At 43.2% G+C, this 25,745-nt stretch overlaps 1 protein-coding gene across 1 annotated transcript; it reads right to left on the bottom strand.

Annotated features, from left to right (window-relative positions):
- Positions 1-1,383: 1,383 nt before the first annotated feature.
- On the bottom strand, positions 1,384-23,762 carry mboat2b (membrane bound O-acyltransferase domain containing 2b; the record flags this gene model as incomplete). Its single annotated transcript, XM_080024581.1, has 13 exons — positions 1,384-1,817; positions 2,369-2,520; positions 3,118-3,250; positions 3,763-3,827; positions 4,009-4,112; positions 4,412-4,604; positions 5,066-5,249; positions 5,937-5,991; positions 6,146-6,201; positions 6,870-6,965; positions 8,539-8,616; positions 11,968-12,113; positions 23,676-23,762. The coding sequence occupies 13 exons, from the start codon at positions 23,760-23,762 to the stop codon at positions 1,628-1,630; spliced, it is 1,539 nt and encodes a 512-aa protein (XP_079880707.1). The 3' UTR covers positions 1,384-1,627.
- Positions 23,763-25,745: the final 1,983 nt, after the last annotated feature.

Below are 25,745 nucleotides of genomic sequence, written 5' to 3'. Positions count from 1 at the left end.
GGACTGATAAGGTGAAATCAGTGAAAGTATACAGATTTAATACAACGGAACCCGGAAGTCATGCTCAAACCCCATTGGCTCACAGAACTAGGGGCCTCAGGAGGGAAGCGCAACCCACTGAAACAGAGCATCCTAGAACAGGATGGTTAAGATGCATGTTAGAATTGCTAGAATGCATAATATGAGTGTTTTTTGAATCAAAATAAAATTTCAAAAACATGCTTTGGGTTCCTCCGAGATCTATATTAACTTGTTGAAAGGAAGCATAATAGCTCCCCTTTAAGAATCTTCCTATACCCGCCTTGATTATGCCTGGTTGAATTATAAGATATCTCCACTATAGATCATTACTCACGGATGAAATCAAGACAGACAATCGTAATATCTGGTTTAAAAAAAAAAAAAGAAAAGTCCACCTTTTATTTTAATTACATAATTTACAAAATGAAACCATCCACATCCTGGGTACAGTACAGTTGGTTGGGCGGCGAGTTGGAGAGTATGGCCGGTTCCATTCCTCCCAACCCCCCCGCAGCCCCCAAACAGTGCTTATCCATCAAACTACAGTACATGTCCAGTGGAATCACACACACAGAACAAACACAGGGAAGGACATAAAGTGACATCTACAAATGGAAACACAGCGGTTCCGCTCTCCAGTGCTCACATCCGCCAACAAAACATTTCAGAGTTAGTCCCGGAAAGTAGTATCTTCTTCTTCTCTGAAAGAAAACAAACAAATAAAAAGAACAACAATAACAGCTAAGGCGTCTGAGTGGAATTATTATTATAGTTATTATTATTATTGGCACTTTCCCCCCAAACCTTTGATGGTGGATTTCTGGGTCGTTTCTATGTGGTTGCATGAACTGATCTCCGTTCAAAACACGAATGTCCGGTGACGTGGATTTCAGAAAATACCCAAAAAACTGGCTGCGTGTGATGGGGGACAAATAAATAACACTGATGGGAGCTGTTCCACTCGTTCATTTGCTTTCACGCATCGCTTCGATAACTTCTTTCACTCACTTACGTACAAAACAAACCGAAAAATCAATCATTATTCCATTTATTAATCCATTTCACGACTTGAACTTTTATTTACTCACTCACTCTTCCGTTCCCCTCCGAGTCCTCCCCACGGGTTTCGGAGCAGAACTGAAACGGTTTCGCTCACACCGCACAGTAAAAGGCAGGTCGGTAAACTTCCACAACGGGACCTTCTGTGCCCCCCCCCCCGCCCAAAAAAAAAGTTTTTCAAAAGTCATGTGGACAAAAAGAAAAAAATGGCATCTGATCTTTCCCCCAAAATCCCAACAAGAAAACAGTTGGGAAAACACTGCAATAGTTTAAAAATACTGAACAGCCTCCAGTGCCCTGCTAACACACAAGATTAATTATAAAACCCTAAACTTTCTGCTCACTGCTGGTAAGTGTCAGTGCCATTGTGATACTGTGGGGAAGTTCCCACTGTTAACACCACAGACAGGAGGGGGGGGCAGTCTTTTAACAGGGACAGTCTACCCCGCCCCCCTTACTTGCCGCTCTTTACAAGTGGATGGAAAACAGGACTGGGAAAAGTCTGTTCTCCCTGCTCCGGGATCAGTCTCTGCTGCTCTCCCGACTTTCATGACGTCTTGGCCTTCTGGTTGCAGTTTCCGTCTGTGGCCTCCAGGGGGCGCTGGGCCGGGGCTAAGGCCGGGTCGGGTGCCTGTAGAGGGGCCGTGTGCTGGTCCTTCAGTCGCAAGTGCCGGGGCTTGACGGGCAGCGCCACGGCCAGCAGCACACAGCAGATATGGAGGCTGAAGCACCAAGATCTGGACGATGATGGAGGAGGAGTGATGAGAGATGAGGTGTTATGTCGTTATGATTATATTAACATTAATTAATAATAATAATATCACTATCTATCTATCTATCTATCTATTGCTCAAATGGTATAGAATCCAACTGAAGTTATCACATTCACCTATGAAAAGAATATTATCCGACCAAAACTACAATCTTCAAATGAATTTGTCAAATCCTATTCCTTCAGCCCATATTATCTTTTCAATTTGAAATGTTCTTGCGTAACTATTTGTGTAATTACGGTACAATCCATATCACTCGTTATTTATAGATAGATGGATCCTTTCGCAATAGGTATGCTGATAATTAAAGTCCAGCATGCATGATGATGATGCTTTCAATTTGCTGAAAAGTTCAATTAGGGTCCACAAGCTGGTTACAATACAATATTTACACCACCAGGTTTGGGTCAAACTTTACTTGCGTACTTACATGATTAATCTGCTGTTAAAACTTTAAAAAATTAAAAGCAATCTAAAAACTCATCTCCCGTTCCCACAGTGGGTTTCTCACTGACCTGTAGAACTTGATGGATGGACCCACAGACAGAAGCACGAAGGGCACCACTGTGTAGCAGATGGCGATCTGGGTGGCTGCCCACGTGATGGTGTCGTACAGCAGCTTGTGGGCAGGCGAGCCCAGGAAGTAGGGCCGCACGTTGTGTCTCACCTGGAAGGGAAAAGAGAAAGAAACTGACTTTGTTGAAGATAGTAATTTAACATTTATCTGTGGGTATAAAAACAATGAACAAAATGTTTCTTGTAAATAATAAACAATTCTGTAAATAACCACCATCATTTTCAAATGCAACAGTAGTATTTCCAGAGCAGGGGGTCCCTCGGGTCCCTCAAGGTATTGCAAGGGGACCGCAGAAAGAATATTTCTGTATAAATATATATTATATTCAACTTCATTAGTGAGGCTGGGTTTATTTCTTGTGAGGTTTGTACCTCTTGTAAGCAATGTTTAAGCTATGTTATTGTTATATTTGTGTAGCCTATATTTTGTACTTAAAAACTACATGGCAATTTACAGGCAAAAAAAGTGTGTATTTTATCTTTTAGGAGACAGGAATCTCTGATTCAGAGCATTAAATAAGGGTGAACGGCCTAAAATTAAGCAAATTAATGTTGATTAAGAGCTTGGCTTAAAAAAAAATAAAAATAAAGAAATAAAAATTCCCTCAGAAAATAAAGGCTGACATAAAGGATCCATCCAAAAAGGAGAACAGTTTAAAAAAGCAAAGACAAGAAAGGGGGAGCTCACCGCCCGCGCAGCAAGTGTGACCACGATGCCGGTAAGGAAGGTGAGGTAATATCCTGGGTAGGCGCCGTGCCACATGGCCGACAGGATGAAGGTGGCGGCCGTGGGGTTGTAGGGGCATCGCTCGTAACACACCCTGCGACAAGGAAACATAGCCAGGCCTCAAATCACCTCGCACTGTTTGTAAGGCAGATTTTATTTTATTATTTGTGTGATAAATCATGTTTTGACTAACTTGTGACAAAACAACACAGTGAGTCACTGCTTATGAGTAACTTTGGACTGATAATGCTTTAGATGACTTGATTCTCCACCACTAGGTGGCGACCTTTCAGAGTGGTGCTCCGAACCAGGAAGCCTGTCTGGATGCATGAAATCAGCTGCAAATACCCTACGACTGAAAATAAATTCTATTCATGATTGACAACTCAAGAGTTGACTTTAAAAACCGTTAGATCTAGAGGTCAAAGTGGTAAAGCCGTAGTAAAGCCGCAGTAAATACAGTTGCCTTGAAATGTCTAAAATGCAGGTTATGTTTTATTCCTAAAGGGGCCACGGGTGGATGTTTCATTACTCGGTGGACATCCTGTAAAATATAAACACAACATCCACACCTGGAGGAACAGAAGAAAGAGGGAGTCTTCTTACCTTTTAAGCCAGTGTGCTGTTTGAATGTTCCAGTTATCCAGGAATACCTTAAAACTGGTGGCCAACTGAAATTAAACAAGAGTTCCCGTGTCAGTACCCCATGGATTCGATCTTCTCCAACAGCCATCTCAAGGTCTTTATTATTTTATTATACACCCTCACCCACAATTATGCCATAAGTTATACCCATAAAATATTACTGGCAGCCAACTTGTTTTTCACCGTAAGCACAAAGCTCAAGCTCACCTCTATGTCTGTGATCCTGAGGTTGGAGATGAGGTCCCAGCGCGTGGAGCCGTCCATGTTGTAGCCATTGAAGCCAAAGCCTGCTGCGTTGTTGATGGCGTCCGCTGGTGTATATTCAAAAACACAGATTAGTAGGGTTCAGGGGGGCTTCGGGAAAAATACACAATCATGTGTAGAGAATATTAGGTTATAGACGGTTTTAGCATTTATATTGTTAACCCAAAAGTCGTACACTTATTTCCAGTTGGAAGAAGCGTTGGCAAGGGGCCTCATTGGAATAGGTGCAAACAAAAACGCCCACTCCATTTAACCTGACATCAACTCACAAATCATTCAATGTACATGAAGTTACTAAAAAATAAAAAAACAACACCAGGAATGAGAGTGAAGTGAGGAAACCTACCCAGTGTCCAGACAAAGTAGTACTTGGGCCGGGTGGTCAGCATGGACAGGTAGAGGTAAACGGCCCGGGCGTAGAAGGGCGTGCTGGCGATGAAGTCGTTGTCAATGTTGCGCTCCACGGGGAAGACTTTACACACGGACAAAAACACCATGAGGGAGAAGAAGCAGGTGGCCAGCTTGCCGACAACGGCCGTCTGGAAGGAGAGAGAGGAAAAATCACAGAGAGAAGGTTTAAGAAGTGGTCACCGTGGTGTACGTGGGGTTATTTTTTAGTAGGATCCTAATGTACAAGAAAGTAACTAGAGTACAAATAATGAAGCTGCATAGCGCGGCTGGGTATCACTATTGTTTAAGGATTACATTGGATTTATTATCAGTTAGTGCTGTATAAATCATCAGGGGTAAAAATAATGTGAAAAAGTTTTAACATGTTTGCAGCTGTGTCACTCTTGCTTGGATGGGTTTCTTGGAGAGACGTACAGCACATTTTCAATGGTTGATGACATCTGATGACAAATGACATCTTTTGTTACGTATTTAAAGTTAAAAAAAATAAAGCATCCAACAGGTCAACATCGATATGAGGAACCTTTCGTGTGACGAAGCAAGACAAGATATTGATAAATTACAATGATCAGGTGTGTTCCGGACTTACATTGGGTGAGGGCTCGCTCTGTTTGAGTTTCCCGTTGGTTTTCCTGTTTGCCTCCAGCTCCCTGTGGCGACACGGCCCACCCTCAATGAAGGCGATGTAGTCGTTGTAGGAGCAGGTGGGGCCGGCGAGGATTCCCATGAAGTTGCAGTTGTAGCTGAAGTACTCGAGCAGACTGGGCATCCTCCTGCACGGGACGCAGCCGAGAATACGCATGATCACTCATCACTTCAAGGTCCAGTTTACCGTCCCGTGTTCTTGCTCTGTGGTGTGGTGGGGTCGGAACGTCCGGCCATTATTCCAGTCAGTTGGTGATTTTTAGTGAAGTTGGCGTTAAAGCCTGAATTTAAGCTGAAAAATATTATATATTCTTCATTGCGCACTGTGGCAGTTTCGTCCACCGCTCGCCTCCCAAGTGACGTTTTCAGGGAACTCCGGCATAGAGACACAGACGACAGGGTTTCAGACACAGTTTATTGTAGAGAGTGGGCCAGTTGGAATAAACCCAGGAGCAGACAGACATGTGTCATGACAAGGGCTCCTCTCCTGAGCGTGTGTGGGGATGGGGGTTTTACCTGCTGCTCGGTAGACCAAGCAACGGGCAACAGGTAAGCAGCCACTCTGATCCTGGATCCACCAATTACCTAGACCCAGGACCTAGACTCACTTCAAGTCCAAAATACCAGACTCTAGAGATACTGTCCCACGGCCAAAGTAGGTCCATTACAGACACAGCGGCGTACTTGTCCAATCTCAAGTGACAGCACATCACGAGAGACTACAGCTAGAGCTTGATGGCAAAAGGATGTCAAATAACAGTCTTTAGTACCCCCGCCCCCCAAAAAAAATACTAAAGATACGTATCAAAACAAACCTGATGGCCAGTATCTTCTGCCCCGGTGTCAGATGCTCCTCTTCACGCGCCATTCCTGTTAGAGAAAGTCAAAAGATCATGACGACATCTTGCTCAGCTTGAATTTGAATTCATCTGTGCTCACAATTTTATTTCTAAAAAATATTATACCTGTGAAATGATGCATCTGATATTCAACAGTTTTAACTCTTAATAAACAAGGCTTTTACCGTCATGGATTTCGAAAGCCAGACTGGTGATTTTTTGTGTAATCACCATCATGGGCCTGAAAGAGAAGGAGAGATTGGATATTCATTCCTGGAATAGAGCATGTTCGGCTAAACCGCAGAACAAGATGACACAAGGCCTCCAACAGACCGACAGTAAATACCAGTACCACAGTTAATACTCACACACAGGATACAGACTCAACCGCGGGACAGTATGACACATGATGGAGGGAAAACTTCGCCCTACATGTCACCTTCAGTGTTTGATCTGGGCCGAGCTACTGCGTCATTAACACCCCCTAATTATTTTATTATTCTTCTTTGTGAATGCATTTTGCTTGTTTGCTTTTCTTTTATTATGACTATTTGGTGGCCTTCTATTAATTTAAAGCACTTTTGAGTTACATGTCGTGTATGAATATTCGTGTATGTATGAATATTTTATATTGTTTATAGTGTGTACTTGATATGGTCTTTATTTTCTGCTGTCCCCTTTTTGCTGCTGGAACGATGTAAATTTCCCCGTTGTGGGACTAGGGTTTATCTTATCTTATGAAAGGTGCTATACAAATAAAGGTTATTATTATAAATGTTTTTTGTTTTTTTTACAATTTTTGGAGTGGATATACAAGGAGAAACAGTGTAGAGTAGAAACATGTTAAAAAGATAAATAAATAGTATAAATAATATAAATAATAATAAAATTTGACTGTGGATTACTTACCCTGTGAAGTCTGCAGAGTACATCCCATAATCGAACACATAGACCCGTGTAATCTGGCAGAAGCTCAGGTAGCCGAGAGCGACCACCAGACAGTATCTGAAGGAGGGCAGAGCAGATGGGGCTCAACGAACTCCGACCCAAACATTCATCCACACGCAGGACTACGACCCCTGACCCCTGGTCCCCCGGCCGTGTCCGTGGCATGCCCCACCTGCACAGAACTGGAGCTCCGGCCAGATGTTTTACCACCGTGGTCAGGTCTCCGAGCTTCCTGGGCTCAAACCGACTCTGTATATTTTCCAGAGGCCGATGTGAGATGGCGACAGGCGCTCTGCTCAGCACTGAGCCCGCGTTAACGACGACTGGCTCGGTCATTCATCACCTCTTTACCGCGGAAATTACTTTTTATTCCTTTATTAATTTGTGGAGGACAAAGGGGGGAGCAATTTGTTGTGGCGAGCGGGTGTACGGCCCATGTCTGAATGTGAACCGGAGAACACGAGAAGACAGATGGTTCCGTGTCCTGTCTGCCTGCCTGTCTACCTACCTGTGTGTCCGTCTGTCTGTCTGCCTGTTTGTCTGCCTGTCTGCCTGCCTGCCTGCCTGCCTATCCCTGACACCCCGTGCCTTTAAATGTATTTGTGGCAGTTTCGCCTACCATGCGCCACCCAAGTGGCGTGTTCAGGGACCTACAGCACAGAGACACAGACGACAGGGTTGTAGACCCACTTTATTGAAGAGAGGCTAGTTGGAATAAGACCAGGAGCAGATGGACATGTGTCATGACAGGGGTTCCTCTCCTGAGTGACCAACCAACGAGCAACAGGTATGCAGCCACTCTGATCCTGTATCCACCAATTACCTGGACCCAGGACAGGTTTGGCTGCTCAAACCACACCATCCCCACACCACAGTATTATTGTTGCAATTTTGGCCCCCGCCATGTTATTTGTGCTTCCAATTAGAACATTTTAAAAAAGAAACAGAAACTGAACAGTACAGTAGAGGCAGGAGGTGATCATGTCTCAGCCACAATTACCCAATGACAATGGGCTTTTAAAATATTATTTCTATCTGAAAATTTATCTGATGGAAAATTTACTTATTATTAAGGGGAACTAGTTGTAATGGCAGCCCGCTGGAAGACGGCTGTGTAGTTTGAACACACACACACACACACACACACACACACACACAAAAAAAACTAACATTTTTATAAATAAAAATAACAAAAACAGTTTGTGGAGGCGATAGTTTTGTTGCCTGTTGGTTTGACCTGCACTCTAGACTCTCACAGGAGAATGGAACTTGGTAAAGAACTGTTTCTGAAAAACAGCCACTAGAATGCATCAGAGGAATTATGGCTTTTCTTTAAAACCAAATTCTTACCTCTGTGATTCAAACATTTAACCGCATTTAACTGACACCATCCATCTTGGGCCACGCGCCCCATCCTCTAACCGACAAGGCACATTTTTTTCCTCATGACCCGGTTTGATTTTCGCGGACGTGTCTCTGGATGGAATCTCAGAATCCCATGCCTTTGGGAAGGATGAAGACCAACGATCCTGCCATGTCCCCTTTAAGCAAGAAACCCCCAAAACATCTTAGAGTTCAAGTCCATTGCTCTTCAAAGTGGGAAATCTGCATTGGCCAGAAAAGCCCTTACTTGTGCATGTGTTCGACTCCCGTCAGGATCATGATGCCATAGGTGAGTCCACTCTGGACCAGAAAGTGGAGGGCGTACCTGCAACACACAAGAAGTGGGGTACATTTAAATGACAAAAGCAACAAATTATACCCAAAAGAATGATGGAAGAGAGAGAGAGAGAGAGAGAGAGAGAGAGAGAGAGAGAGAAAGAGTGACAGTGATGGGAGCCCAACGACCCATCAGTTTCAGGTCTTTATTCCAACAAGAATCATTAGAAACCTTATTTTACACAGCAAGGTGGAGATTCTACTCATAAAAACGACATTATAAAATCAGTGTCAATTTTTATGTTGAGAGTCAAAAAACGCTCTCTTCTCCACCTCTCTCTTTCCATCTTTTCGCCACTGATGAACATTGATTTGGTGGTCAGAGATGAGCCAACGACCGGCTGTGACGACAGGCAGCCACTCTGGATGCTACGAGAGAAAGAGCTTGTGAATCTGTGTGTTTCCTCCTTGTTATGGGAAATGGAACGCACCCCCGAAGAAGAACTTCAGTGAGTTACCCAATGATAATAAAAAATAAGGCTTACCAGAGTTTTCCTTTAAATAAAAAAACAGCTTTCAACTCTTAACCCAAGATTGACTTACATATGTGACCCAAAGTAACTAGTACTAGAGTAACTATTTGTCCAATGCTAAAATACTTTAACTACTTTTTGGAGAACTACTTGTATATACATATATATATAAAACCCTTTGTCTTGGGTGTAATTTTTGAGTTCTCTACCCATACAGTATGTGCCATGAATTCATACAGCCATTTTGCAAACATATTTTTAAAAGTAACCTTTGTGCGTGTGTGTGTGTGTGCGTGCGTGTGTGCTTTTGCTGCTGCAATAATTGCAAATTCCACCAGGGGACAATAAGATCAAATCAAAAGGAAAGAAAGAAAGAAAGAAAGAAAGAAAGAAAGAGACTGTATTCAATGTTTTGGGATCCAATTCAAGGATTTGAAACCATTTCACCGACTGTCTCCCCTTCTTCTTCAGCTTCTTTTTTTGTCGGCTGCTCCCGTTAGGGGTCGCCACAGCGGATCATCTGCCTCCAATACCTTCTGTTCTGCCCATCTTCCTCCCTTACACCAACCGCCTGCATCTCGATTTTTTATTATTGTCTATTTAACCATTATTTCCGATTATTATTAATGCTGTTGTTATTACTATCGTTATTTTTTATTCATTTATTTATTCATTTCATTACTGTCTTTATGTTTTTTTCCTCCTTATAGTGTATGTTACACTATAATTGCTCTGTCTTTTTATGCTTTGGCAATGTAAGAGTTTTTGTGTCGTGCCAATAAAGCAAATTTGAATTGAATTGAGAGAGAGAGAGAGAGAGAGAGAGAGAGAGAGAGAGAGAGAGAGAGAGAGAGACTTTGATTTGATTGCTTCAGTTCCAATCCAATCTAATCAAAAGTGCTTTGCAGAGATGTGAACGCACACAGGCACACAAGCATGTACAACTGTAGTTGTCGCACCGGTTGCGGGTGTCTCAGGTTTCTGGCGGGGGCAGGGGATCTCCCGGGGCTCCAGAACAACCTCCGATGGGAGAGGACACAGAATGGGTTGTGAGCGTGATTGTACAACGTCTGCAAACAGGAGCCGGGTTTCAGTTCCATCGACCTGCTGGGCCGCCGCTCTGCCGAGCTGGAACCCGAAACCAGTACACACCAGTACCTGAGCCGGATTACACTGTAGCGGACTCTAGTTTCTGAGCAGGCTGAAGAGCAAGGCTAGACTCGTGCTCCTTACTGTAGACCAAAGTGACAGATTTCTCTGGGTGGATTCGGGCACTTCTGCTACAAACACACAAGAGTCTATTGTGTGTTACGATAGAATTTGAGGCATGTGTGGATACCAAAATACCTACAGTATGTAAGGGGATATTAAGGTGTAATGTGGTTTAATTACAAATCACATTTTGTAGAGTAATCTGGGGACATCAACAGGGTGCATTGCATCAAATCCAGGGACTGTCCCTCAAACCCAGGTTAGTCTGGTGTGCCTACTGCAACCCTGCCCTACCCCCCACGTTTAAGCCAAGCTAAGATAAGCCTGGCTAAGATAAGCTTAACACTATAGCCTCTTTTCCACATGGAAGCCGTAACATTGATGGATAAAACATATCCATCAAAGGCAGAAGGTAGTCATTAGCCTCCTATATGGAAAAGTTCCGTATGGAGTGTGTTCCCACATAATGGGTTTGGGTTGGTATGTCATGTCCAGTGTAGATGGGATCGTTTGGACAATCTGTCAGCAACAGACGTACAATCGGAACCAGTTTTGTACATTCCCTGGCTCCCAGACACCAGCGGTTCGGTTTCCACCTCCCTGTCGCCCTGCCCCTCCCGGACGGACTCGGTTCCCTCCCCTGACGGGGGGGGGGGGGGGGGGGGGGGGGGGGGGGCAGAGCCCCTGTACCCAGGCGTAATAACCCTAAACCCAATGTTATTAAATCAGTGTGATCATTTTCACCCTGTCCTACACTCTCTGCCTCTGGAGAAGGTACGTTCTCCACCCGTTCTCCCACTCCCTGTCTGCTTGTACTTGTTACTGCTCCCATTCACACATATTTCCATTCATAGTCGCATCAGCATTTTACCAGAAATGATACTACTTTGAGAATGGGGAAAATCTACGGAACAACTTTTACGGAACAACGAGACCGGCTCCTGTTCCCACATTACACATATACAGAACATTGCCAGTAGATTTACGGCTTTCAGTGCAAGTGGGAAAGAGTCTTAAGTTAAAATACACCATGCTACAGTAAGTTAAACCCTGCTATCCCAAGGTTAAATAAACAAATTCCATGTCTTAAATCCCCAACACTGTGATGCTTGCAGACACACATTTACTACAGTACATGTCTCATATTGAAGCCAGTCTGTTCTACTGTGCGATAAGTTTAAATACAAGAGGTCCACCCCTATGTGTCTAAGGTCCTAAGTGTGTTGGAATAAGAGAGAGATCTTCATAAGCAGTTTGTCCAGGAACACAATTTTCGACATTATTTACTGAGCAAGTTCTATCAGATTACACACTGTTGTTAATATACCAGAGGAATGGACATTGTTGTTCTTTTTACGTTGAAGGAACATGGGGCTGTTATCAGAAAAAAAACATGACATTTAGGGAATATCTGACCCTAGGAGCCACACAATAACAAAGATTATGGTGCTAAATTTCTGACACTACCGGAATTTTGCCCGAGAGCAGGACTTTGTGGACGGGTGGGTCATCGTCGATCCCTGACCCCATCAAACCGAACCACCCAGAGATTTCTGTCCGGTACGGCACCTTTTCGCCTGGGACGGCTGCTTAAACACGGGGTCAAAACGGCACCATCCGCGAAGGCGCGTGGCGACGGGCGGCGGAAGACTGACCAGCCGAAGCAGAACAGGGCGAAGTAGAGGCCGAGGAGGGTCGCAACCACATGTCTGACGAAGGGGCTGGTTCTGTTCGGGTGGAGGTACAAGCGGAACCAGAACGCCGTCAGCAGGGCACACAGCTGGCACACCACAAAGTTGACCTGAGAGAGAGAGAAAGCAAGAACACAGAGAAGGAAATGAAGAAAGGGATTGTTAATATTCCGTTTTATCACACGTGTGCTCTTGCAGCAGCATTGCGGAGATCACCCGCTGCAACTAGCCGTTAAAAAAACACAATATCACAATTGTCAACGTGTTTAAGGTAACTTGTAACCCGTGTCGACCACCGTTCTCCCACCCTGTCAAACACACATCGAGTGTCGTTTTTTTTTGTGACCATGCTATTTGCCGGGGCCCCAGCTCCAGCAGGCGCTGGGTGTGGAACTAACATCTGTGATGAAGCAGACGACTAAAATGGGACCAAAAGAAGCTATTTATAGTCTGCGTGGAGTGAGGCGCCTGTACAGCCCATTAGACAGATTACTTCCAACAAAGGCAGCAGCCAATGACATTAACTTTGGTTTTTTCTGGCCGTACACCTGTCTGTCTGTCTCTCTGTCTGTGTCTGTCTCTCTACCTGTCCATCTCTCTAACTATCGATCTCTCTCTCTCTTTCTGTCTGTCTCTCTTTCTCCCTCTCCCTCTCTCTCTTTCTGTCTGTCTCTCGACCTGTCTCTCTTTCCGTCTCTCCACCTGTCTCTGTCTCTCCCCCCTTGTCTGTCTATCTCTGCCTGTCTGTCCGCCTCTGCCTGTCTGTCCGTCTCTGCCTGTCTCTCTCTCTCTGTCTCTCTGCCTGTCTGTGTCTCTCTCTCTCTCTCTCTCTCTCTCTTCTGTCTGTCTCTTTCTGCCAGTCTGTCTTTCTGCCAGTCTGTCTTTCTGCCTATCTGTCTCTTTCTGTCAGTCTCTGTCTCTGTCTCTCTGATACTATGTTGTACCATTTGCTGCCAAAAATGGAAGTTCTTGTTATAAAAATTGCTATATTGCTATAAAAAAATTATAGCAATAACAACTAATTGTATTCAGGCACAGGCACCTTTCTTTAACAGTATTTACAAAGTGCTTTACAGAAAAAAAAGCCAAGAAAAACCAAGACATACGTTCGTATACAGGATATGTAAGGGGTTAAAATCACAGCCAAAATGTGAAAATCTGTTGGTACCCAAGGGAAAACAGAGTGAGTAACAACACGGTCATGTTGTACGGGGCAGATAGTAGTAGAACAACAGAAGACATCCACCCCCCTAACCCCAACACAAACATAGTCATTAAAAATGGGATTTGGTTCACACTGACACTGAAAAAGTAACACGATGACAAAGCACTGAACTCAAACACATGGTCATGGTCAGGGTGTTTTGCATTGTCTAGTGCAGTGTTTCTCAACTGGTGGGTCCCGGTCAGAAATGGGGTCGCAGATCCATTTTGAGTGGGCGCCGCGGGTGTTAACGTTCACGTCGTTGTCTTCTTCAAAAAGGAAAGTGTTTTTGTAACGACTGGTCGAGTGTCTATGCAGGTTTTGTGTGTGCTGATATGTATCGTCCAGCAGAGTAGAGTGGTAGCTCCCAGTCCATTTACACAATGATTTATAATCAGGTATAACTACATTTATATTCTGCTTTGTGTTTGTGGAGAGATATTTGTTGTTGGAAATCAAACCCTAATCGTGGCAGAGTAAATTCCAAGTCCCAGTTGTTATATGGCAAGCCTCACTCTCCCTCAGTGTTTCCATTATCTGGTAATTGCCGGTTTTTGACCTGCAAAATCTGTTGAAGTCTGACATATAAAATCTCTCCAGTCATAATGTCCGGTGAAAATAATTCCCTCCAAGCACAATTTGAATAAGTGCTGGATCATTTTGATAAAAAAGTCTGGAGAGGTGTTCATTTCAGTGCTCGGCAAGTTGCGACGGGAAACCAATCAGTTCGGACAATCTAAAGCTGACCGTTCACCCATGACCAATCACGTTTGTCGAAATAGAACTAAGCCCCGCCCCCTACCCTGTGGACAGGTTGTGCTTGTAAACACAGTAAACAAACACATGGTGTATAGACAGAGCCGCAGTGTCTAGAACTCTGAGGAGAAATAGAAAGATGATATGTCATTGGGACACTTACATACTTAGTTTGCCGTTTTTTTGGATACTTAGGTTCCGACCCAAAGCAGACGGTAAATATTCATTAAGTAAAATAGGTTGACGGGACGTCCCGACGACAACAGACAACACCACAAACGTTATTATTTATTTAGACCTACTCGCCATATTATTTTGTTTCAGATTTAATCTTAATTTTATGTCAGTGGAATGTTAATTAAAGCGGCTGCACTTGTTACTTGTTTTTCACGAACGGAAATTATTTGATTTCAAGTAATAATATTTGTAATTTTGATCTATTTCTTTTTAAAACGCCGTTAACTGACGGGACTTATTTTATTTTAAATACACAATAAAAAAATATTATTAATCTACATGCCTTGATGATGTCATTCTCTAGCTGCTTATCAATTGTTTTTAAGCTCCATAAACACAGATAATATTTGACCGGAATCTCGCCCAGTTGTCCGGGAAATTGAAGTCTTCCAGGACACGTTGACCGGCAGCATTTTTTTCTAACGGAAACCCTGCTCCGCCTCTTGAAGGGATGTGAACCAACGACCGCACTGCAGGAGGCACGGACACAGCTGAGCGACTGTTTGAAGCTTCCACACGGGTGGCTGTTATGTAAAACACACAAACATAACTTCCACAGCTCCAGAACACACGGCCTGCGGGACCCACTGCACTGCAGCCAGACTCCATTCTACCGCCAGAGCACCGTCCTGGTTGGAGGTTCCTTTCCGAAATGAGGAGAACATTTTTACTAACAATGCTGGGATTAGCAATTCTATTCCCTGGGAGGCACCAGCACGGCCAAGTTAAGGGCTTCTCCTTTCACCCAGATCATAATTTGTGAGGGAAAGAGCAACGTAATGGCGCTACTTCAGTTCTGAGAAAAAACGGGCAGAAGAAGAAACACTAACATCTACTGGGGCGGTGTAACACTGGTCTGAAGTAACAAAAAGCCCCTGTACTTTCACATTTCTGGATAAACACTTTTAGAGTCCATGGACGTGCCAGACACCCCCACCCTCCTATAACTGCACGTCTTCCTTATCTGTTCCGCAGTGTTTAAAAAGCATGTGCTTGGTGTGAGACAGAAATACATGCATGAGATCAGAGGGACAGTATGCAGCCCTAAAATGGGATGATATTATTTATCAAACACAAGAATTGATTTCAATTAATTCAAAGCCTGCTCTATATTTAAGGGTTGTATTTAATATAATGTTTAAACATATAAAAATTAATTAAATAAAATTAAACAAAATAACATAAAATAAAAGTAAACTAAACAAAACAAAACAAGATAAAATAAAATAAAATAAAATAAAATAAAATACAATTAAAACAAGGTGGCAAAGTGGAAGTTTATGTCACTTAGTCCTATATTTGTAACAGCACAATCAGAGTTTGTTTTATGGGGGAAAACACAATCTTCCAGTTGGATAAAATGCTTCTGCAGATTGGAACTGCACACCTACCCCACCCCAACACTGCACCTCATCTTTGTAAGAAAGCGGCGCGTGCACATGTGAACACAGAAAGCACACACTAAACCGTCTGCTTCCTCACAGAGAAGCAGCTGAGTCAACACCCACCATGGCAACCCAAAACAAACATCCATGTTGAAGGATTAGGGGTTAAATTCCCTGTGTCACTCAATGAATATACAGCACGCAATGCTTGGGCCTGCGCGATATTGACAAAATCAAATATCATCGTATTTTATGACAAATAAATCTATCGATAATTTGAGGATAGTTGGGGGATGACTATCGGTGCTTTCCTTAGATATTTACACAACGGAATTATTGGAGAAACAAACATTAGTAATTTGGATGTTATGACCAAGTAGGAAGAAATTAGAAATAGATATAGAACAGTCTATTAGTAGTTAGTCTAGTACAGTAGTTATTTTATATGTATGTGTGTGTGTGTGTGTGTGTGTGTGTGTGTGTGTATGTGTATATATATAAATATATATATATTCTAATATATTCAAAAAACAACCTACCTCATTGTTTGTGTTTTTGTAAATGATGTGTGTTTTGTCATGTATGTCATTGCTGCTGCAACACTGGAATTTTCCTTTGGGGATTAATAAAGTATTTTTCTCTTATTATCTATCTTATCTATGAACTTCAGAAAATGTTATTACCTCACTCTAATGCATCATTAAAGACAACATACAGTATAACTATAACATATTACAATAACCAAAACTCCAGACAATATCTAGTCTCATATCACAATATTGATGTTATATACATATATTGCCCAGACCTAATAGACGCTACAACAACAAATAACCTTTCAACACAAACTTGACTACATAGTATACATCATTCTATCTAGACAATATAACAAATATCACTCTCCAAATAGATACCAAACTCTACTGTAGACTGGAGTGTACTGTACATGATAAACATTGCTCTGTTGCACTGTATCGCTCCACATGTACGCTTCAATGTACCCTAGAACCGGCAAAAATGAACAGCAGTTTACATTTAAAGTAATTTCAACGGATTTCTGCAACATGTGAAACAATAATAACCTAATCATCACCAAACCTCATGTATTTTGGATCGACATTTTTTAAATTGGCTTAAGATTCCATGATCTTTAAATGGAAACCTGAGGATTGTGATAAACTCAATAATTACAACCAGGCTTTTGTGTAATAATTGTGACAGCCGTATACAGTAAATGAAAAGCAGAGCTCTCCTAAAATACTTTTTTTTTTTTACCCCCTTATTCCTGGCTGCATAGAAGGAAGGTTAAAATCTGCAGAAATCCATCCCCAGTTAAGACCACTCCATCAGAATCTATTGGCCTGTTTGCTCCAAGCAGAGAGGGGAGAAGCCTTGAGACAGTGGTTGCTAGGAAACCGAGAGGAGGCTGGCAGGGCTGGAGGGATGACGTGCGTTTATCAATTACTTTTTCCATCCCTTATACTACTATTTGTCATGTCATCGGGGCCCGGAAGGTCGAGGGTTACAGGTCAACTGCGGCATCTATTATGCAATTACAATAAACTTATCAAGGGATGGATAAGGATTTTTTGCACTGTATATATGTGCTTGTGTATGTATTAAATATGGGTAGGAGCATGTATAGATGTTTATATATATAATATATATGTTTGTATGTCACAATCAGAGTCAATCAGTCAGGAATTGACCATTGTTTACATGTATAATACACTATCAATTTGTAAACTGCTGTCTACCTTTATGTTGAAGGCCAATTCTCCTGGAAGCCAATTCTGATTAAATCCATGGCATTACCACAGATCAAAAATCCTACTCTCTGGTACAATAACTGGTGAAACACATTGACCTTGAACAGAGCACAGCTGTCTTCATCTCTCTTACAACTTTCAAAGCAAACAAGATGAGAATAGCATTCAAACACGTGTGAAGGAGTTATACTTTTATGTAATGTTGATATGCTGTCAAGGTCACGAGCAGGACGTCACAGAATTTCACTTTGATCAGCATGAGGAGGATGTTTGTCAGAACGAGGAACTCCATAATAAACTCTTTCACCAAAAACAGCGAACTGACCTTATCAGCATTTTATTTTTTATTTTTTTCCATCCATATCCACCGACTACGGGAAAAGGGAGGCCTGCCCCTGGGTCCATGTTAACCCATTAATCCCCTGTTTCTATTCAAACATCTGCCTTGGTGTGCCAGCGGTATCTAACGATTGCACTCAGATGATTAAATCTCCCATCAGCACTAAGTGCACTCTCAGTCAAATACATTAGATACTTGATGATTTATCTCTTATAATAGACCGCACTTCATAAAGTATTCTATGCCCAGACAGCATGTCAGGCACTTAAGCAGAGCAATAGCTTGTTAAGCAGTAGGGAGATCTAAACCGAGAGGGGATCTACAGACAAATTTATTTAGATCACAACTACTGTACCGAACCACGTGAGCTCCAATCATTATCTGCTCAGCCTTTACGTTGAGCAAGTGCTGTATGGACCACAGCATATCCTGGATTAAGTGAGGTGTTTTGTTTTCGGCAGGGAAACGGATTTCACACAATATAGATAAAGTATACATCCCAATATCTGCTTAGACTGTTCAAAGCAAATCCCCCACGCTGAAGCGTCAGACCGGGGCTCATATCAGAATAAAACATCTTGATTAAGATTTTGAACATCATATCAAATGTTTTTGTTTATCATTAAGTGAGACTAATTTTCAATGATCTCTTACAGTAGCCCCAATCGCGTACTGTCTGAATCTCTCTCTCTCTGTCATCCAAACAGAGCCTGTGGCGTGGAGTTTGGAAAACTCTGCCTTGGTGTTTTGGTCCCTGTTGAGTTTGAGGCCCGGACCAGCGGGGAGGACCGGACAAACGGAGGCATCATCTGCCTCTTTCCAAACACAATCTCCACAACAAGGAGACTCACTGAAGCCTGGGAGGCTTCTCAAGTTAATTGCATGACCCACATGAAAGATAAGTCACAACGCAAAAATACCTTTGTTTTCCCCAGACCGAGTACGAGTACACCCATCATCAGGAGCAATTAAGGGTTGGGTGTCTTACTCAAGGACACTACAGCATGCTATCAGGAGGAGCCGGGGACTGAACCAGCAACCTTCAGATTAAACAGCGATTAAACTTATTGTGTGCTATCACCGGGTGCGTTGCATTACATTTCACTGCATATATGTATGGAAGTATGTATATGTATGTGACAAATAAAAATCTTGAATCTTGAATCTTGAATCTACTAGACAAACGACTCTACAGAAGGTAGAGTGAGAGAGGCATTTGAGGAAGATTCAATTGTATAAACAGAAACATGAGCACAGTATCAAATGGTATTTGCCGATCTAACAGCTGTATGAGGTCATGACAGCCACACAACGCAGATGTTTCAAAATAGAAGCACGGCATCATAAATTTGACACACATCAACAAATATTAATGGATTTTTCGAGAGGTGGGCATGTACACCCACACACCCACCCACAGTCCATGTGAAATGGACCCGCGACCCTCCTTAGCAGGTCTACCGTCAGCTAGGTCAACACCCCCCAGGAGGACCCCAGCGGTCTTACATCCAAGACTCGGATACACTTTAAAGTCACTCGCAGAGGCTTCATTTCATCATGACAAGAGGGCATTAAGAAGACATCTGATTAATTACATTAAACTGGACAAGCCTAGCTCTATATTGTCACACACACACCACAACATATATTATGTGCAGCTACGGCTGACACACACATGCAGATGAACGCTGTGAAACGTCTTTTCCACATTTTTCCGATGGAGGCTTGTCCTTCCTCCAGGGGGCGGGGCCAGGAACGGTGGGCAGCTTACAATACAGCGCCCGGGGACCAACTTCAACGTCCATTGCTGGTCAGACAATGTTTCTTGTGCATGTTTTTAGTGGGGGCTCTTACGATGTTATATGAAGGAAAACCTTACGTGAGCAAGGGGAGAACATGCAAACTCCACACAGAAATCAATCAGAAGATAGGAGGCTGCTCAATCAGGAGATACCCTCCGGAGTGCGGTGCCAACAGCGCCCCAGGCGGGAATTAACCGAGGACCTTCTTGCTGTGAAGCAGCAGTGCAATGCACTGTGCCACCGTGTGGCATCTGTTTACGTACCTTGTAAAACAGGGGGCCTCCCACAGTGTTATTCATAGGGGAACTCCTTCACTTACAGGCAGGGCTCTGACGACAGCACAAGCCTCACAATACCGGGGTCACCATTCGATATACTGAGATACTATGTTTCCAACCACGTATAGTGTATATCGCAAGAGCTACGTATTGGTAGACAAAGAATTAAGGTCCTCAAGTACATGGACATTTCCTTACCACCCTACTTACTCACATACACTTTCACTCGTCCACCCCTCGTGCGACAGGACAGTAGCTGTGTCTGTTCTGCTTTTCAGAGTTCATTTATTTCTCCTATCCATGTCCCACCTGCTGTTCTCTTGACCGACCCCAATGTTTACACCGGCCCTTCGGTCTCTGCCACACGCACCTAGCCCCAGCCCATTCCAGCCCAAAGACGCATCCGTCAGCTTCCTTATTTGGTATGTTTCCATTTGTCTCTAACTGAGGTGACAGTTTCCACGGTAACATCCGGGGAGCGAGTAGCTAAACGCCCACAAAGTGCACTGTTCCACAGACGAGACGGGTAGGAATTTGCAGCTATCAGAAATGACAGCTTGCTGCGTTGCCTTTCAGTTGGTAAAAATGAATGTTACGGGGCTGGTCCGAGTTGCCCAGAGCGTGACACTGAACTTGGCGCCTTTTAGCGGTATCTTCTCATTATGACATCGAAACATCGTCCTTTTGTAGAATCTTTTCAGCAATACCCAGTTTTGTGGTCTAACTTAATGATGATGCGAAGGTACAGTATCACCTTAACATTCTCGCCTAAGGGGGTCAGAAATATTTGTGGGAGCTACTGTATATTACAGGAAAACTAGTTATGCCCTGAGTTTTAACTTTCTGTTGCCTATGAAGTTCCATTTGGATCGTTAAACATGAGATTGTTAATGTACTAGTTGATATCCTGATATACGATTGTGTAAAATTGCCAAGGATTATTGTGACAATAAAATTTCCAGCCATGGTAAACATTTATAGCATTGCTTAGCCCTACCTGAACCCCCTCTGGCACAACCAACCACAGGGATATGAAGAAAACATGCTGCCATACCCTTCCCACCAACCACAAAGTCAACCCGAATTAAACTTCCCACCCAATTGACATCCATTCATCCGCTGAGCCCCAGAGCTGCGAGGTGTACTGTTAAGTCGAAGGCATTTTGAAAGTACACGTTGCTGTGCAAACTCAGCAAATACGCTCGTTCATTTGTACCCTCCTGTTTCTGGTCACCATGATTAATTCCTGAACAAAAGGAAGAAGGATCGATAATCGCAGTATCGCTTTGGCAGCAGCAAGCCGAGCCCTTCACGCAGTAAAGCTAAAGTTTGCTGTTTTGTGCCCGCCCTTGTTCCGGCGGAGAGATTACATTACATTACATTTCGCAGACGCTTTTATCCAAAGCGACTTACAATTGTTCAAACACCGACGGACGCAGCCATCAGGAGCAATTAGGGGTTAAGTGTCTTGCTCAAGGACACTACAGCATGCTAGCAGGAGGAGCCTGGGATCCAACCAGCAACCTTTAGATTACTAGACGACCAGCTCTACCGCCTGAGCTACCATCCCCGGGAGATCCCTCACTCCGCACTGCCGCCTTACAAAATGTGTTGACCACAGCTTGTTCTGGTCGTCAAATAGTTACTAGTAAACTTCTTCACCCCGGTGATCCACAGAGATAAAGACGGAGGCCAGTGACGTGAGCCAGTCTCATCACTCACGTTCAAGTCTGCAGCCTGGAACACGGCATCTAATTAGACTCTTCCCCATGCACTGCTCTCAGAGATCAGACGTACCGGGATAGTCCCGGTGGATCAATGGTAAGAGCAAGGCACTAAATTAGGGGGGGGGGTTCTATTCCCGGTGTGCCCAGTGGGTAGAGAAAGGCACAAGGCTGCCAGGGTTGGGGGTTCCAGTTCCCATGTGGCTCAATGGGCAGAGTCTGACGGCAACATTCTCAGAGTTATCGGTTATCAAAGTTGCCCCAATGGGATTCAACAGTACGAAATGTTTTGGAACCGTAGGCCTCACCAGCATAACAACCAAAACAACCAATAGAGTCGTGCTCTCTGCACTGCAAAGTTAACTAGACGGCCGTCTGCGTCTCTTTGTTAATAATACATTATGGGTAAAAGGAGCATTAAAGGAAAGCTACGCTGCCTCTTGTCCTTGGCCCACTACGGAAGAAAAAACACAACTTACGTCTTAATTTCCTTTGTCCCCAAAGCGTTTCAAATCATTGTTGAATAAAGCAGGCAAGTGGGTCTGATTAAATTATGAACTCAGCTGTGACTAAGGCAGTCATTCGATGATAAATGGAAGCCTCACTGCCTCCAATGTGCTCATGCATGCAGCTGAAGTCAACACGTTATACACACTGCGATGTAAACAAACCCAACAAATGGAGGCCAATACTACCAGAGGAAAATTTAAATCACTAACCCAGCGACATTTAAGCCAAAAATTTGACAATGTTATTCAAGAGTGTGGAGTGAATGAATGTTTGCGTCGCAAAAAAACAACAACTGTATTGAGAATTGGAATTCCGCCCCAGATTTCGGGACCGGCGAGCAGAGCGGCCCACCGCCACTGTTAATCAGCAAAATAAATCATGTATAAATAGATTGATATTCGATAAATATATCTACAATAAAAAAAACGTTTTTATTTGTTTCGCTGGCTTGCTTTTGATTTGAGCTCGCTCTGATCGGACTTTGCAAAAAAAAAAAAAGCACATGCTAATGAGGGACCCCTGCCACCTTCTCACAGCCCGGTGGCAAATTCCCCGTGGCCCCAGACCGGTCCGTGGCCCAGTGATTGGGAACCCCTGCCCTAAAGGACATGCCAACAGGTCAGAGGTCAACCGCTGCATGCATGTTGTTTGAATGGATTTAGTCATGTGCTGCTGATACAACAACGCTTTTGAGAGTGTCACATTCCTTTGCTTTGTTTTGCACCAATTTGGTTTCAACAGAAAAATCTGAAAATTGGTCAACTGGTGTTCAATAGCCAAATTAGACTTACGTTAGTACACCCTACATCATCATTATTATTATTATTACAGTTTTGTTGGTTTAGAATATGTAAGCAAGCGTCCAGGCTGTAACCCTGCTCCCTCTGTGGGGCGCAGACCAGAGATGCCCTGCAGAGAGCAGAGCACCCACAGCCCCATCACATACAATAAATGTCGTTGCATCTCCCTAGCAAATGACAACCATCAGTTCCCCAGTTCATTACAAGGTGCAGCACTTAAGCCAAGGTTGTCTGGATGATCATCCACTTAAGCTGCGAATACATCACTTGATTCAACAAGCACATGCACACATACAGAAAAATCAACACATTACGTGCTGCTTTCCTACCCCCGCCCCCCCCACCCCCCACCCCCTTGCACTGGCTACTGCGTTTCTATCTTTATTGCTTTGCTTCACATAAAATAAAATAAGATTTGCCTGCACAGAATGCGAAGATGAATCCAAGGAAGAATCCATCTGTGTTTTGCCTTGAAACAATTCCCAATTTCACCAAAGGAGCTTTGCTCAGACTGACCATTGGCCCTTTTCGGCACCAAACAGGGTCTGATGCAGCACCGCACACTCAGGCACAGGCCCGCACATTATTGAATATGTATGTATTTTATTGTGCATCCATGGGATGCGATGGATGCACCGCATGCATCCAAATAGCAACGGGTATTCTTTGCCTGGGCGTTCGTAACCCGCTGCATTGTGATAATTCGCATCGATTGTGTTAAAATTCTGCAGCCCCCCTCTCTGTCAAACGCAGCAGCAGCAGCAGCAGCAGCAGCAGCATCCACCCCCTAAAAAAGATGGTATTTGGTAAAGCTCTGCGACGGAATGTCTGCGGAGAAGCCCCGACGGACGGGCCGCGGATCCGTACCTGGTCCAGCGGGAGGTTGATGATCTGGCTAATGGGCTGCAGCAGGCTGGACCCCGTGCACGCCGGGGAAACCCTCTCAGTGGCCATGATTCAGTCCCGAGCTCTCCTTTCCCTCTCCGAGTCTCAGTGGCTCTCCGATCCGCCCCGAGTCCGTCCAGCCTCCTCCTCCTCCTCCTCCTCCTCCAGGGAGGCTGCTGTCTGCTGCTGACCACTACTGGTCTACCTGGTCTACTACAATCAGGACATCCCTAACACCCACAAAATATAATAAGATAGAATAAGATTAAAAAAAATATATGATATATGATATAATAAGATATGATAAGATACAATACAATACAATACAATACAATACAATACAATACAATACAATTAAAAACAATATATATTATTATTATATTATATTATATTATATTATATATATATATATATATATATATATATATATATATATATATATATATATATATATATATATATATATATATCTCGATTAAATTAGATTTGATACGATTTGATGAGATTTGAATAGATTTGATTAATTATAAATGCTGCATTCTATATGAGAGATGTGACATCAAAGACTGGATTTCTTTTCAGTACTCTCCTTTTTTAAGAAACCTCTTTGGCAAAATTTTGAATTGCTGAAAAACGTTTACTTTCAATCAGGTAGATTGATGCATATATTGTATGTGTGTCGGCTCTGCCAGCACACTTAAAGACAATTCCTGGTGCAATTGTCAACGTTTGCTGATCCTGTATGTCTATGTGTGTGTGTGTGTGTGTGTTTACCTGTGTGTGTGTGTGTGTGTGTGTGCGTGTGTTTACCTATGTGTGTGTGTGTGTGTGTGTGTGTGTGTGTGTCTGTGTGTGTATGTGTGTCTGTGTGTGTGTGTGTGTGTGTGTGTGTGTGTGTGTGTGTGTGTGTGTGTGTGTGTGTGTCTGTGTTTACCTATGCGTGTGGATGCATTAGATGTGCAGCGCCGTGTGGGGAACTCCCCGAAACATGACGACTGGATTTCTTTGCTTTTCTATTTTTTCTCATATGAAAGCTCCCAGGCAAAATGTTGTAATGTGTAAAATGTTGAATATAATATAATATATTGTAAAGGTATAAAACAATCATATTATTAACATATGGGTTTTATGTGTGCCTTTAATTTGTGTGTTTGTGTGTGTGTTATGTGAGTATACAGAAATACCTGAATATCATTGCTAATTTCCATATTGTAGTATAATAGTTTATGAAGGAGCAGTTGCCTTTACTGACAGTCACCACTGGGCATCCATTTAAACGTCAGTTAAAGAGGATTCCGTGTTTAGAATTCTGTGTTGATACGTTCGTACTTTATGTGTGTGTCTGCGTATTCTTCTTCTTTGTCTTTGGCCTTAAACTGATGGCTGCGTCTTCTTCTGAGTGCCACACACGCCCACAGTCAGCTTTATAGCGGGAGAATTGTGACGTCCCAAACACATCACATGGTGGGGGGGGGGGGGATTCCCTTCATGTGTCCATGCGTTTCCATGGCGACTGGGTTTCTCTGAAACACTATTCCCCCATAGGAGGAACCCCTTTTTTTCTGTTGTTCTATTAACGCGCATATCTATTACCTGACACTCCTTGGGGCCTCTTCTACACTTGCCCCAAAACAGTAGGCGCCGCCCGATGTCCGACAGGTTTGGGTGACTTCCCACATCTCCATCTTGAGGAAGAGCGAACAGGACAATCAACCAGGCAACAGGTTTGGTATGAACCCTTCCTTCCATATTCAGTCTCAGGCCCCAGGAAGCTGGGGGTCAACTTCTATTACCGCAGCATCCTCATTGATATTAGCTACTTCCATTTTTTGGGTTATTTTACAAATAATGGAATTTAATTTAAAGTTTACAGTTTACAGTACAAACCATGGTGGGAGCTGCAGTATCACGATAACGACAATTCCTCTCTGTATATACATTCTTTACTTCATTTGTAAATAATAAATAATATTAATAACAGAAGGTTTTGTCGTAAAGATAATTAAATGCATGTAGGTGAAGGAGAAGTGAATAACTAGTGAACTTAAGCAA

Source organism: Zeus faber, assembly GCF_960531495.2.
Source record: "Zeus faber genome assembly, chromosome: 2".
Classification (NCBI taxonomy): Eukaryota; Metazoa; Chordata; class Actinopteri; order Zeiformes; family Zeidae; genus Zeus; species Zeus faber.
This window is presented reverse-complemented; position numbering and strand designations above follow the sequence as displayed.